Here is a 15,207-nt window from a genome sequence, read left to right on the forward strand (position 1 = left end):
TAAATTTTTTATTTCTTATAAAGATTTCTAATTTGGGTTTGAATTTTATATGGTACCATTAATGTAGATGCTGGTTAGTACTCTTTCAAATTGCTTTTTTTCCCCTTCCCTTCTTGACTTTCGGTATGTTGTCAAGTTTATATTATGGTTTCTCAAAACTTTTTTTTAACTTGTTTACAAGTCCATCTCTATTGTGGTAGTTAAAATAAAATTGATTCAACTGTATTTGCTTCTGATCCTTGTTAAGTTTGAATTTTTGAAGATTTGTTTCTCCTCATAATAATGATAGTTTTGTAAATTTAACTTCAACACTATAATTTTATTTACAAACTACTTAACGATACTGAATTCTAACATAACAGAGATAGTGATTAAAACTTTTAATAGTTTAATGAATTTTATTAATTAAGTAGTTTTTTTGTATGTCTGATATTTATTTACTTTATCAGTTGTTTCTGTGTTTAAAGTTATTTTTTCTATTTAATAACCTTTTAATTGTTATTTTATAATTCTCGTTCCCGTTTTGATTTAAATATTGAATACACTTAATGACTTTCAAAGATAACTTTGTTGTGACATTATTATAATTTTAGTATAATTTAACCTACTAACTTATGGAGTATGGTATAATGTAACGTGCTCAGCATAATGGAGATATCATTTTCATTAAAATATTTAGACTTGAAAATACTTTTAAATATGATTGACAATCAGCAAATTTTTAAATCACTCATTTCTAATTTCCAGGAAGATGACGGCTATGAAAGTAGGAATACTGGTGGTGGCCCTACAAGCAGTGGTACAAAGAGACGTTCTTGGGATGATGAATTTGTCTTGAAAGGACAATTTTCCGCCCTGATCCCTGCATTTGACCCAAGACCAGGAAGAGTGAATGTGAACCAAACGACAGATTTAGATGTTCCTGCGCCAGGACCTGAAAATTCTTCAGACCAAGCTCCACTTCTGGAGCAAACTTCACATAGGTCTAAATTACAGTTGCATCTTAAGGGGCCGAACATACCTGGGGTAATTAACTTGTCTTTGTATTCATAATGTTTAAGATGTGTTTTAGGGTGTGAGGAGCCAAGGTATAAAATTATTTAAATAGGATATTGTAATTGACTCTTCAGCTTTGACCACATTATGAAATTATTAATGATTATTGATAATTTCTGAAGAAACTCATATTCGCAAAATTTTCACTTTTACTTCTCGGTTTTAATTCTATTCATACATAATATGTTGAAAATTATTCTTTTTATACTAAAGTATAATGCTCATAACACTATTAAATTTTATTTTTTTGTTTGTTGAAGGTACAAGATGTTGAAATGGAACTTTCAAATCCTCAGTGGACAATATTCCGTGCTGTTCAAGAACTGATTCAGCAAACAGATCTAGGAACTCGTCAAGATAAAATGCGCAGAATATGGGAACCTACTTACACGTAAGTCTGTATATCCTTTAAAATAATATACAATTGCATTTCAAGAATATTAAATTAGGAGATTCAAGTTGAATTCTTTAGGTCCATTTCTGTTCTGCTCATTGAACCTGTTTCAATTTTTAGGGTTATCTATCGTGAAGTTTCTTATGATGAAACAAGTAGTGAAAAAGACGGTGGAGATCAGACACCAATAATATCTGGTAAAAGAAGATCTTGGCTCGGTCCTTGCTCTCCTTCTACTCCTACACCAACGCATACTACATCCTCTTGCACGGTTGAGCAGGTTTTGGACCTGTTGAAACATCTCTACGTTCTTACTCAGAGAAAGGAAGAGCCCACCTATTTTGGTAAGACATAAACTGTTTGTATAATTTTATCTTTGTTGAATATATTTCTTTTTTTAAATAATATTGTGTTTGAGTATAAATTTGGATCATTTAGTGTTTGAAAGGTGACTAATTTAATATATAATGATGAAAAAATGTATACTTTTTTCTGGTTTTCAGATGATTTCAACGATGTTGTGCTGATTAGCCGAGAAGATATGCAGAGTAAAAAACTTACAAATAAATTGGTGCAGCAGCTACAGGAGCCGTTAGTTTTATCTTCTGGTGCACTCCCTCCGTGGTGTGAACATCTTTGCCAGGAATTCCCGTTCCTTTTCCCATTTGAGACAAGGCATCTTTACTTTACATGCACTGCCTTTGGGCCATCTAGGTGATTGAAATTTTTCAAATATTTCTGTACTTTAGGTATAGAATACGATGATTGACACTTGGACAATATTAGAACAAATAACTTGGCTTAACTAAATAAATATAGGAAGGGCCTTTATGTTAAAGTAAATGATTAAAATTATCTACTTTGCTCTTAACTTAAAATAATTGTTAACTTATTATATTATGTCTCAGAAGCTATTGATTTATGGAATGATAACATTAGAAATTGTTGTTGACCTATGCAATACAGGTGTTGATATTATATTTTATTCATTTACTTTATATTAACATAATTTTTGTAATATAAATATGGTACAATTTGGGTGATATTGGGTAAAAACTGCCAATTTAATAATTTTTTAAGATTAGTTGAAAATTGAAAAATCTTAATTATTATGAGACATTTTATTTAGATTTTGTATATTTTTTCCAATAATCCTGGATGAAACATTGTTTCTTAATCATGAGATTTTTTTTGTAATCATTAAAAGAATTTCATTTTTCCATTTCACTTAACCACTTTGACAGACATTTATACAAATAAAGGTTCTAATCTTGTGTTTAAATGAGCACATTGTTTTCTTAGCTATTAGTTATTCTCTATGCCCTAAGTTATTTGGATTTAAGTCTTTTGCACAATATACTTCTTAATAGCTTAAATAATGATTAAGTATTCTAAATCATAAAATATGTGGGCAGCATTCAAGTCTAAATTGTGTAATTGTTTAATTATTTGTTCCGTGACAATGTGGTGCAGATGATGGTTATTATAATGTCATATTGTATAAACCTTTTATTTTTTAGGTCCATTGTTTGGCTCCAGAGCCAAAGAGATGTTTGCCTAGAAAGGCAGAGGACACCAGGCCTTTCTCCTAGACGTGACGATCCTCACGAATACAGGGTCGGTCGACTCAAACATGAAAGAGTCAAAGTTCCTAGGGAGGGTAATACTCTAGCATGGGCCTACCAGGTTATGTCTCTACATGCATCGAGAAAATCTATTCTTGAAGTAAGTCTCTGGTAAAAATAATTAGTTTTAAAAATATAATAATTCTACAAAAAAATAATAATAATTTAGTAATTCTGCATATTGTTACCCTACAAAATTTATATTTCATATGACCCAATCATATGCTCGACCTCATATTTCAAGATTTAAAAAGTTGTTTTGTTTGTTCACTTGACTTGTTTTCTACTGTGATTATATTTTATAGAGGTTAAGTCCTTTCAAAAATTGATTTTTTAATCTTATCCCATCTTTCATGAAGATGTTACTTATTAGATGAAGATGCGGGTGAAAAACTTGTGATAATTCACGAGTGTGTTAAATACGTAATATTTATTTTTATTGGGTTAATTTAATACATATATATAATTTTTTTATTTGTTTTCGTTAGGTTGGATTTCAAGGTGAAGAAGGGACTGGCTTAGGACCAACTTTAGAGTTCTATGCGTTAGTGGCTGCTGAACTTCAGAGGAAAGATTTAGGTATGCCATCTCATTAAACAATAATTATGGGATTCTTTAAGAATTTAAAAACATGTTAAAATCCTTATTTCAATTATGATTTTTTATGTTATTTCTTTGATGTATTATAATTGTAACAAAAACTCCATACTCGATATTTAAAAGTGAACCCTGCTCCCTGATACATTTATAGATAAAATTGAACTCCTTAACTCGAACTAATGAGACTCTTTAACATGTAATGAAAACTTTTACAGTATGAGCCCTTAGGTCCTATAAGCCAAATTTACAGGTTTAAGAGACTCCATAACTCTGAAGTTTTCACAAATCTCATTTCTGTGTATCTTCAAGATTATGACATATGTCCCGTTTCTGAAACAAAAAAAACTCAGACCACCATTGTTTACCTCATAAGTTAATGAGTTTATTATATTTTTGAACGATGTCTGTAAAAGAAGAAAATTAGTTTACAATTTTTGGTCCTAATCCCTGTCTTATAGAAAACTCAATAACTCAGAATCGATTGAAAATGAATTTGATAACTCCATCTGCTTCTCTTCAGCTTCAACTTATTGAGTTTTGACTGTAATTGGATTTAATTTATATTTATTTTAACACTATTTTCTTTATTGACATTTACAGGTATATGGCTGTGCGATCTTGAAATATTTTCAAATACTAATAACTCCTCAAGTGCTATGGACTATTTAGATGAGAAAGTTAAACCACCTGGATATTATGTCCGTCGCCCCGGCGGTCTTTTCCCTGCACCTTTACCTCAGGTTATTTTCCTAACTTTATTTTTTGTTTTTATCAATTTTTATATCTATTCATTTTCACATTTTCTGCCATGTCTTAGTGATTTAGATATTTATAAATATTTCTCAATGCTGTTGCACAATATTCATGTTTATCATAATTTTAATTTGAAAAAAAAAAAAATACTATTTTGTTTTATAGAGTAGAGAGTCCTTTAATTTTTTTCTTCACAGTATAAATTTAAACTGACAGTATATACTTATTTATGTGATTATATTTCAAGAATAATGTTAGTGTTATATACATTTTTTTATTTTGTTCCTTATTTTTGTCAAGTTGTCCAAATTTTTTTGAAGTTTGTTTCCTACCTTACTTCATTTTTTTTAATTTATCTTTTTGTTTAAATAAAATCTGTAACTATTCAAATTATTGTAGCTCAGAAGTAGGCAACACCGAATTTGATGTTTTGTCTGCAATAATAATTAAATTTTAAGAAAAAACAAGTTATTTTATCCTAAGATAATAGTATATTTATTAAAATATAAATTAAAATATCAGTCTATAAATTTATCATCAAGATAAATTTGTCTTAATTCTGTATTTATACATATCTACATACTTTTTTTTTTTAATTTTTAATTTTCTGTACAGTTGTGAAAATTTGTAAAAAGATAATAAATTAATTTTGAATTAGAGAGAAGTTTTTTTAGGGAGAAATGATTGTTTGCCATCAACTTAGAACCTAACAATTATTGTTAAAAAATAGTGAAATGTATTTTTTTTTTTTATTAAGGATAACTGGAATACGCATTAATTCATTCAGTAATATGAGAGTTATAGTAAAAATGAAAATATCGCCCTGTAACATCAACCATGTATGTCAATAAAGTAATAAAGAATATATTACAAGTAAAAAATTGCTCTCTAATTCAAAATAAAAAGTGAAGACTTCCCCGATTCTTAAAAAAGGAAGAAAGTAATAAATAAAACGATTTACATTATTTAAAAACCATGGTTTTTTATGTTCAGGATTCAGCTCATTGTGACGCTGCTGAAAAACATTTTTGGTTTATGGGCGTATTCCTTGCCAAAGTACTCCAAGATAATAGGCTTGTTGATTTGCCTTTATCTCACCAGTTCCTGAAACTTCTATGCCAGGGTGATAGACTTCATGCTCCAACTGATAGGTGATTAATTCCTTCTTTTTTTTTTCTATTAAATTAGAAAAATGATTTTGAGATAACATTTAATGATCAACTTCTGGTCTTTTTATTGTGTAGATTGATAACCATAAGTTTAATCTTTTGAATCTGAAGTATATGACGATTTTTTCTTAAGCTATTAAACATTATAAGCAAAATAAAATTTGTATGCCACTTTAAAACAATAAAAAAAATCAATGTATCGTTTTAGAGGCATTTCATAAGTAAGAAAAAATTATATTTATGTCCTAAAAAGTAATGATTGAAACGATATTATCCTTAAAATGATTTGTCGATTTTTTTTTTTTTTTTTTTTTAATTTATGACTTATCACAGCCTAATAATTCTATTATTTCAGTTTTTTTTTTCATAATAAACTCTTTTCAACAAACAAACACCTCTGTATAACGGACTAAATAATCTTCATCATATAAAACCTTCACTTTATTGACTTGAACAAAGTATATATAAAGAATTCATTACAATATTCTATTGTAAAACATTCATCATGTCCCATAGTTTTTTATCATTTTAAACCATGATAAAGAGATTATATATCCACAATTATGTTTATATTGGCCTGTAGTGCATTTTTTTTTTTTATATCATTAATTTGCTTTCATTTTGTCCACTATGTACTAAAATAATTTCAACGATTCTTTGGAAAGAATTATTTCATTTGAATTAACTTTTTTTAGCTTCAGTTAAAAAATTATTAACAAAGTTTCTAGTGCTTTAAGGGATATTTATAAATAGCACTTTTAAAAGGCATTTATTAGAAATCATTTTTTTAATTAATAGTCTAGTTTATTGACACTATGTAGATTCGTTGATACTAAGTTTGTAAAGTTTAGTTTTTATTTGAACAATATTAAACAAAATTGAAAATGCCATGGAGTTAATAAATTAATTTTAATTATACTGATTGATTATTCACAATACTGGAAACAATAGCAATTCGTTACTGTTGACTTTTTTTAAAGAAATAGTTAGCAATATTCTCACTGAAGTGTTAATTTTTTGTAACAAAAACCTAATACTAAGGATTGGAAACAAAAAACTAAAATAAAAATAATTAATTATTCTAAACCCTCCTAAACTAAACAATTAAATTATCAATTTTATACTTTAAGTTCTTGAACATTGGTAACAAAAAAAAATACTAGTCAGTGTCCACCTCCGCAACCTACTCTGAACTTTTCAGAAAGTTTTTTTAGGTAAAATAATAACCAATTTATCAAAAGAGATTTTTAATCTGTTTCAGTTTTTCAAAACTACACTGATAGTTTCATAATAAACTAGTTGCTAACTGATTGAAAACAAAAAACTAAAATAAAAATAATTAATTGTTCTAAACCCTCCTAACCAGTAATATTGTGTTTTCAATTTTATTTTAAATTATTTCCGACCTCTGATACTCCAAAGTGATTTAAAACAAATTTCAAAGAAAAATAAATAAATTCTTCATTAAACTTCTAACATAGAACAATCTATTCAGAAGTTATATAACCTTTATTTTATTAAAAGTTTTTTTATATTGAAATAATATTTCAAACTTTTCACTAGTAAATTTTCAAATCCCATAGGTATAAAGGTCTGACTTATGCACATCTAGTTACCCTATTATTTTTATTATTATTATATGGGCAACAGACCTTTATGGTCTAAGTTCTCCCGCGATGTATTTCCTAATATATCGTGTGTTTCTTGATGTGTGGTTTTTTCGTAGGGTGGGTTCGTCTCTCCCATGCCTATTTTTTTGTGAGTGCCACCCATTGGCTAACGGGCCTCACAAACGCCCAGGGGAGGTTGTGAGTGAGATTTGCTTTATTTTGTGCTTGAAAAAAAACCGTTACCCCATTAGTTATTATAAATTAAAGTAATTTTATGTATCAACTTATAATCTTTTTTTTTGTGACAGATTTGGCCGCTTAACAAGAACACGAAGCGGTGACGATGACGTCATGCTTACATCCATTATCTCTGACATCAGTGAGAAAGAATTAGAACTTGATCCTCCTAAGATTACAGCACCCAAAGACAAACCTTGGTAACTTTTATTTTATTTTTTCTTTCACTTACTTATGTATGAAATGGTATGGGTAAGTATTAGAATCAATAAAAATTTCAAATCCAAGTTTTCAACAGAAACACGTGTTTCAAAGTCACATAAATCTAAATAATCAAGTCTCGCAAAATCTTTTTTTATATGTGAACTTCCTAGCTCAAATACAGATTGTCGTACAAAATTGAAAGGTTTAAGGCAGGTATAGCCTGGACTACTAAAATAAAATCACTAAAATTGACTAACCAGAAGTGTCATGTAATATAATCGATTTAAGAAAAAACAACATTATTATCTAAAATTGAATGAACTTTAGTATTAGCTAGATCTTATACCCATTTAAATTATCTGACATTGCTTAACTGCAGAATTTTCAAAATGGCTTCCTCTATAGTATCTTGTGTTTGGTTTAATTAATATTATTAATTATCTCTCATTGTTAGTAGTAGTAAAAAATGGATAAATATGAAAGAATTTGATAACTAAAGGGGAATTATTTTTCTCTGATGAAAACAAATTTCAAGAAACTAAAGTAGAAATACAGTATAAAAACATTTAACATACCATTCTAAAGCTAGAGAAGGCAATGGAATGATGAAAAGAAATAAAGAAAAATTCTGTTCAAACAGGTCTATGGCTATCTACCAGGTGGGTTCATCCGTGCTGCCCGTTAAAGGTGTTTTTGTGTTAAAATGGTTGTTATGATAACTACAGTTTAGCCAGAATGACAACAAGTTTGAATGTAATATGGTGTTAAATATAACACATTTTCAATAATATCATTTATATATTAAAATAATTGACTGGTAACATGACGCTTGTAATAAAAATTAAAGAAGCATTGTTTTATGTATTTACTATTATTATTATTTTTTTCAGGATCAGTGGTTTGTTGACAATGGATGATTTAAAAGAAATCGATCCAGGTAGAGGTAGGTTTCTCATGGAATTGTCCGAGTTGGCTGCTCGCAAGGCAAGAATCATGACAGACAACAGCCTCTCTGTCGAGAGTAAAGCTCGGCAGATACAGAACCTTGCCTATACGTGCTCTGCTGCTGGTCAGCCTGTTCCCTTAGAAGATCTAGCCATCACGTTCACTTACCTTCCTAGCTTGAATGTTTACGGGTACTCCGCTGCTGATCTTGTTCCTAATGGTTCCGATATAGAGGTATATATATATTTTTTATTAACATTTATTCAAATTATATATGAAGTTGGATTACTTGTGAATAAAAAAGTCTGGAAATGCTTAAATATTTTATTTAATTGAATCATTCAGTATCAACTTATATGGCTGTTAGTTTAGATTATAGAAAGGGGAAAATGTATATTACTGGTTTTTTTTTTAATATTACCAGCAATTTTTTTCTATTAAATATTTACCATTAAAATATTTATTATTACTGTTACTACCACTGTAACTACCACCTGTGCCCTGTTTAATAATAAAAGCTAATAAATAGTAATAGTCCATAAATACAAGTATAAAAAGTTGAATGAACAAAAACAACTATTAGTGATATTATATGAGTTAAAAAGTAAAAAAATTACTAATCTGCATTTTACAAGTCAACGAAATCGTACCAATTACAAACTAAAAGACTAATAGTATTAGTTTGTAGTTTATTATAGTTTGGGAAAAACCTCTTTATGCCTACCATATGTTATAGGAACTATAAATAACTCATTAAGAATGTTGACATACTTAGGAGTAATTTCAATTTGATTTTGAAATTAAATTAAATTCTTACATGAATCCATCCACAACTTGGATTGTAACTTTAGCATTTTTTATTATTAAAAAAAAATACAAAACCTTACTTCCAAAATCTCTTAACTACATTTTTTTGTGTGTTTTTTGAGTGAATCATTGCTTTAGATAAAAAAAGTAATTTAAAAGGTTTTTTTATTATTAATTGTGATAATTAAGTATTGTCTCTATAGTCGCACTTGTTGGCTTATTAGTAAATTATCAACTTAATTTGAATTTAGGTAAAAATGGAAAACTTGGAAGAGTATATAGATTCTATGATTGAGTTCTGCTTAGAGCGTGGAATAGCAAGGCAAATGGAAGCATTTAGAAAAGGGTTTTCTCGAGTTTTTCCAATTGAAAAACTCAGAGCCTTCACTCCAGCTGAGGTATTTATCAGAGATTTTTTATATATTATTTTTATTTTAGGCTTAGAATTTTATATTAATGTTTCTGTATTTGTTTAGGTGAGATTAATGCTTTGTGGTGATCAAAATCCTCACTGGACTCGTGAAGACCTTATTAACTACACAGAACCAAAATTAGGCTACACTAGGGAAAGGTAAGTGATTTTATTTGTTTATTTTTTTTTCTTATATCAACTGAATCAAATGAGTATTAATGGACATTATTTGCAGTGCTGGGTTTTTGAGATTGGTCAACGTCCTTGTGAGCCTGACTGGTGAAGAAAGGAAAGCATTCTTACAGTTCACAACAGGTTGCAGCTCCTTACCTCCTGGTGGATTGGCCAACCTCGTACCACGACTCACGGTCGTCAGGAAGGTGGATGCCGGGGAAGGATCCTACCCGTCCGTCAATACCTGCGTCCATTATCTTAAACTGCCCGATTATCCTACGGAAGAAATCCTCAAGGAGAGGCTTTTGACCGCCACCAGGGAAAGAGGATTCCATCTGAATTAGAATCCTAAAACTACGATTTAGTTAACCTTTTGGTCTATTCAAAAGTTATTTTTTTTTTATATTTGATCTTTTTATCTTAAGCTCTATTGGCATCTTATTAGTAAATGATAAACTGAATATTTTTATTTTTATTTTAGAGAATGAGATAAACGTCATGTTTCCTCATTTATTTTTATCTTTTTTTTTTTAATATAATTTTTTAATTAAATCTGTAGACAAACTTTATGAAACCAATGATTTTTTTTTTTTCCTTTTATTATGATGCTTAACCATAGTAATGTGTTTTCTCTGAATTGTGTTGTTTGATAGATATCAGCCAAAGGTCTGTTTATTAGATTAATTTATTTTGTTTAATAATAGATAATTTGGACTGTTTAGGACATGTACAGTATGATTCGAGTGTTTTTTAAAAATTAGATATGAAGATTAAAAAATATAAATGACACAAAATTTAATATTTTCACATTTTACCTTTAAAACTATTTCAGAAATTTTTGTGTATAAATTATATATTGTGAGCTAACTTTTGAAATAATTATGTAAGTTTAAAAACAATATTGCTAGTATCACATTCCATTTTTTTTTTTTTTTAATAGTATTTCTCAGCTTTCAATCAGGCCAATTCTGTCGATAATTTTCAAATTTTAATTTAATATCTATGAGAACATTTTAAAATTATGAAATAATATCCATAAAAGCAGATTTAAGATTGCATATGAAGTCAAAAGAAAAGTTGTTAATATTCAATTTGAAACTTTTCCCTTTTTTTTTTTATTTATTTTTTTTTTTAAATTTCTTGACCTGGTTAGAAAACTTCTTGCTGAGTGATGAATCAGTTGTAAATATAAAATGAGGCTGTACCATCGATCCTACGATCGCTTAGCTTAGCGGTGCTTTCTATTCAGAGTGAAAGGAACTGTTTTTACGTTATTGTCGCTGTTTTTGAGATTGAAGTATTTTGAGTCATCAGGTAAAAACAGTTTCACTTGTGAAATTTTATAGCTAGTCCTCTTACTGAGATAAAATAAAGTATATTGATTTTTTTGGAAGTTTACGTAATTTATTTTATTTTTGGGATTATTTGAAGATTCTTGTGCCTTACTGCATGTGCTCTCCTGCTAAAACAGTATGGTAATTATATAAAGTTGTTTTTTATATGTGTTTGTGTGTATGAAAAATGGATCCACACGAGTACTCAAAATATGTAAATAAAATATATATATATATAGAATATAATTATCCACTCGGTATTATTGGTATATATGTATATGTATAAATCTGTATGTATGTATGTGTATATATATATATTTATTCATATACATATATATGTAAAGTGTTGAAAACACTCATACATATACTCGGTTATATGTGTATGTGTGTGCTGTTAGTAAATAACCTTTAGTTTTAATTTAGATTATTGTAAATAGGAATATTATGATGTAAATTTGAGAATTAAGGAAAAAAAATAAAAGAGATATATAAGTTTCTAGAAATATGGTGCTTAAAGCACATAATATTGAAGCAAATTGTTTATCTAGATGTATGTTCCACTTTTCTTTGTGATCTTTACGAGTATGTGATGGGTTAGGCGCTAAGATTTAAGTTGTTTGAAAAAACAAAAAAAAAATTAATAAAGTAAAATATTTTCCAAAGATGATCCATTGTATTTTTTTCTTTTACTACCTTTTCCAACTGAGTGTTTAAATAAAACCATGTTATTTTCTAAAGTATTCTGTTGTTTTATATGAAATGTCATCGGATAGCAGACAGCATTTACTTCCTTAATTATGTTAGTAATGATAAATATCATTATAATTATAAATATATATTAAATCAATTCTATCTCATGTGAAAATTTAATTCTCTTTAGGCTCATTACAGATTTGAATGCAGATTCAGCATAACTGTATTTACATGCCTGATATTTATCCAAACTAAAATTAAGAGCAAAAGTCATGCAAGTTCATTTTCATAAAAAATTAATTACTGATTGGAAGTCATTTATAATAACTTTATTAAGATAAGATTTGTTTTAAGTATTAAATCAAATTTTAAAATAGATTTATTTTTTAACTTTAATCAAAGGTTATGTGTTACAGTTAAGATTATCTCTATATTAAAAATAAAGTGTACCTATCTTATATCTCATAATGACTAATTGATCAGTGGATCTTAAAAATGCCAATATCCATTAATTTAAATTATTAATAGCGATTTCCCTTATGATATATATGAGCAATAATGATGTTTCAGATAAATCAGACTTTAAGTGGCTTAAAAAAATTATTTCTAATGCAGTATTAGAAAAGATTTTTACATCGAATACAAGTGCATTCTGTTAATATTAACCTGAGAAGGCTTGAAGCTCTTGAAATTTTCTATTATAACTAATGATTTATCGAAATAAAGTTATGAAAATTAAATCTAATTTTCACACAACTCAATTTTTTTAGGTTTTCCAATGGGCTGTAGCTGTATTTTATTGAAATTCCCCACAAAACAATATATTAGCAAATATATGGCTTATTTAAATTTTTACCCATGTTTTTAAAAGTATTTGGACTTGTTCCCTTGAAATTCTGTCCACTTTTGTAAGAACTAACATTTGATACAGACCTTAATTTAATTTATAAACCTCATATTTTATTGCTGGTAAAATATTTATTGCGTAATATGGTTTGTTTTCATACTTAATGGCTGGTTGCGCTTTGGGATGTTGATCCAACCATTAAAGTTTTCAGTGATATTTTGCATTCTGCCTCTTTCACTCTGGATGTGCATCGTGGTTTCAAATGAATTTAGTGGTATCAATATCTTTGAAAATTACAAGCCAATATATATATATAATGTTTGCTTATTTGGAAGATCATTACAATGAACTTATGATTGATTAAATGAGTAACTAAAATTTATGAAACAATACATTAAAATAATAAAAGTAAGTGAATACTTAGTTTTAACTAAATACAATAATTGATATCCAACTTTTTATTGTGTTCATTGAATCTAAAATATCCTCTGATATAGCAGTATGCCCCAGCATATAGCAGTACTTATGTGCAATTAAATTAATACTCCAAATTGGAATTAATCCACAAAATAAAATTGAGTTTATTTTTAAAGATTATCACTTAAAGAAGTTATTGCTTTTTATTTTATAATAAGATTTGTCAACATAAGTGCACAAACTTTCATATGTGCTAAATATGGTACAAAACAAAGGTGTTGATTACTAACATGTTTTACTTTGTAATTTAAGTACAACTGACCAACCAAATCTAGTAAAAAAAACAACATAATTATAGAAAAAAATATTTCAACACACCCAAGCAAAATGCTGTAAATTCAACGATTTTTTTTCTTCAAAGGACAAGAAGAGTTAATAAATAAACGCATTAGCAGATGAATATGTTGCCCAAAAGTAAATAGATACAAATCAAATTAATAATACTAAGAAAAAAAGTGCTATATTGTTTTCATTAATAATTTATTTAAAATGTTTAAGAACTGATTAGTATAAAATACTTAAGATAATAGTTTCGATAACTGCTAAAAGAGGCCAGCACTATCCAATATATAAAAATTTCGTAATAGCCATTTAATGCCAAAAGCTTGGCTTTAAAACTGATTCAAAAGCTTTATTTAGTATTAGGAGATTAGAAACTTACAGGAGCTCAACGTTCAAGCTGCTCCCGTGAGACCAACAGTGTTGCTACCTGGCGGCAGTTATTAAAACTACAAGTACATGAGCACTTGACCTGTCGCTTGAGCTCCTGTATGTTCCTAATCTCCTAATGTTAAATAAAGATTTTGCACTCGGTTCTAAAGGCAAGCTGGGGCTTGGGTGGTGCTGCTCTCTTTTGGCTGTCATTAGAACTATTACGAAATCTTTATTAAACGACCGGATAGTGCTGGCCTCTTTTGGCAGTTATCAAAACTATTATCTCAGATATTTTATACTGGCATTAAGAGAAAGTAATAATTTAAATAAATTATTAATGAAATCAATATAGCAGTATTTGTCTCAGTATTATTAATTTGATTTGTATCTACTAACCTTCAGGCAATATATACGTATGTTACTGTGATTATTTACTAAAACTTTCTAGTCATCTGAAGCAAAAATAAAAGTATTATTGGTCAATGTTGATATGATTGGCTTGTGATAGCTAAAATAAGATATGTAAAAATTTGATTGAATGTTTTCAATATATCTTGCAAATATTACATCAATTGTTGGTGAGTTTATCATTCTGAAAAGTGATATATCTTGTAAGAAATCTATTAATTGTTTGGATTACCTAAACAATTAAAGTTAAGCTTGTTTAAGTTTAACTCAAAAATAAAAATTCCTTCAACTAAATTTACCCTAACAATATGAAAGTGTCTAAAATGAGAACATGGCTAAGCAAACAAAAATAGCCATCCCTTACATGTTTATCCTAACAATAATAGATCAAACGAATTACTATAATTATTCACCCTAGCAATGTGTTTGTTGGCGCAATCTTTTTCACTGTTTGCCTTTCTAATGTGATGTAGCATCAAGAAACAGTTTTTAATTTTAGGTCATTAGAGAGAGGATGAAATATAGAGAGAATGAACATTCCTTACAGTACACAACTATGATTTTTAGTTTTCAAGATATTTTAATTCAAATATTCGTTATAATTCCATTTGTGTCTTCAATCTTTTAGCATCAAGATACAATTTTGAGTTATAGCTCCGCACAAAGAAATTAGTTGGATAATAATAATACTTGGAAAAGTTTGTCGGTGGGTGCGGTCAGCAAAGAACAACATAAATAAACAAAACCATATTTATTTATTTTATGCCGACGTTTCGACCTGAGTTTCAGGTCTTCATCAGGGCTATAG

At 28.2% G+C, this 15,207-nt stretch overlaps 1 protein-coding gene across 21 annotated transcripts in view; it reads left to right on the top strand.

Annotated features, from left to right (window-relative positions):
* Nucleotides 1-11,987, top strand: part of Ufd4 (ubiquitin fusion-degradation 4-like) — a 117,154-nt gene extending 105,167 nt beyond the window's left edge. For all 21 annotated transcript variants that reach the window (XM_067048016.1, XM_067048013.1, XM_067048043.1 and 18 more), the window contains 13 exons: nucleotides 748-1,026; nucleotides 1,317-1,447; nucleotides 1,571-1,794; nucleotides 1,954-2,164; nucleotides 2,971-3,175; nucleotides 3,564-3,654; nucleotides 4,276-4,415; nucleotides 5,422-5,579; nucleotides 7,516-7,644; nucleotides 8,539-8,827; nucleotides 9,652-9,798; nucleotides 9,877-9,971; nucleotides 10,048-11,987. In XM_067048016.1, the coding sequence (XP_066904117.1) occupies nucleotides 748-1,026; nucleotides 1,317-1,447; nucleotides 1,571-1,794; nucleotides 1,954-2,164; nucleotides 2,971-3,175; nucleotides 3,564-3,654; nucleotides 4,276-4,415; nucleotides 5,422-5,579; nucleotides 7,516-7,644; nucleotides 8,539-8,827; nucleotides 9,652-9,798; nucleotides 9,877-9,971; nucleotides 10,048-10,330 (2,382 nt within the window). In that variant the 3' untranslated portion in view covers nucleotides 10,331-11,987. The remainder of the gene's footprint in view (nucleotides 1-747; nucleotides 1,027-1,316; nucleotides 1,448-1,570; nucleotides 1,795-1,953; nucleotides 2,165-2,970; nucleotides 3,176-3,563; nucleotides 3,655-4,275; nucleotides 4,416-5,421; nucleotides 5,580-7,515; nucleotides 7,645-8,538; nucleotides 8,828-9,651; nucleotides 9,799-9,876; nucleotides 9,972-10,047) is intronic.
* Nucleotides 11,988-15,207: the final 3,220 nt, after the last annotated feature.

Source organism: Halyomorpha halys, unplaced genomic scaffold (assembly GCF_000696795.3).
Source record: "Halyomorpha halys isolate HHAL.00 unplaced genomic scaffold, Hhal_1.1 Scaffold263.1, whole genome shotgun sequence".
Classification (NCBI taxonomy): Eukaryota; Metazoa; Arthropoda; class Insecta; order Hemiptera; family Pentatomidae; genus Halyomorpha; species Halyomorpha halys.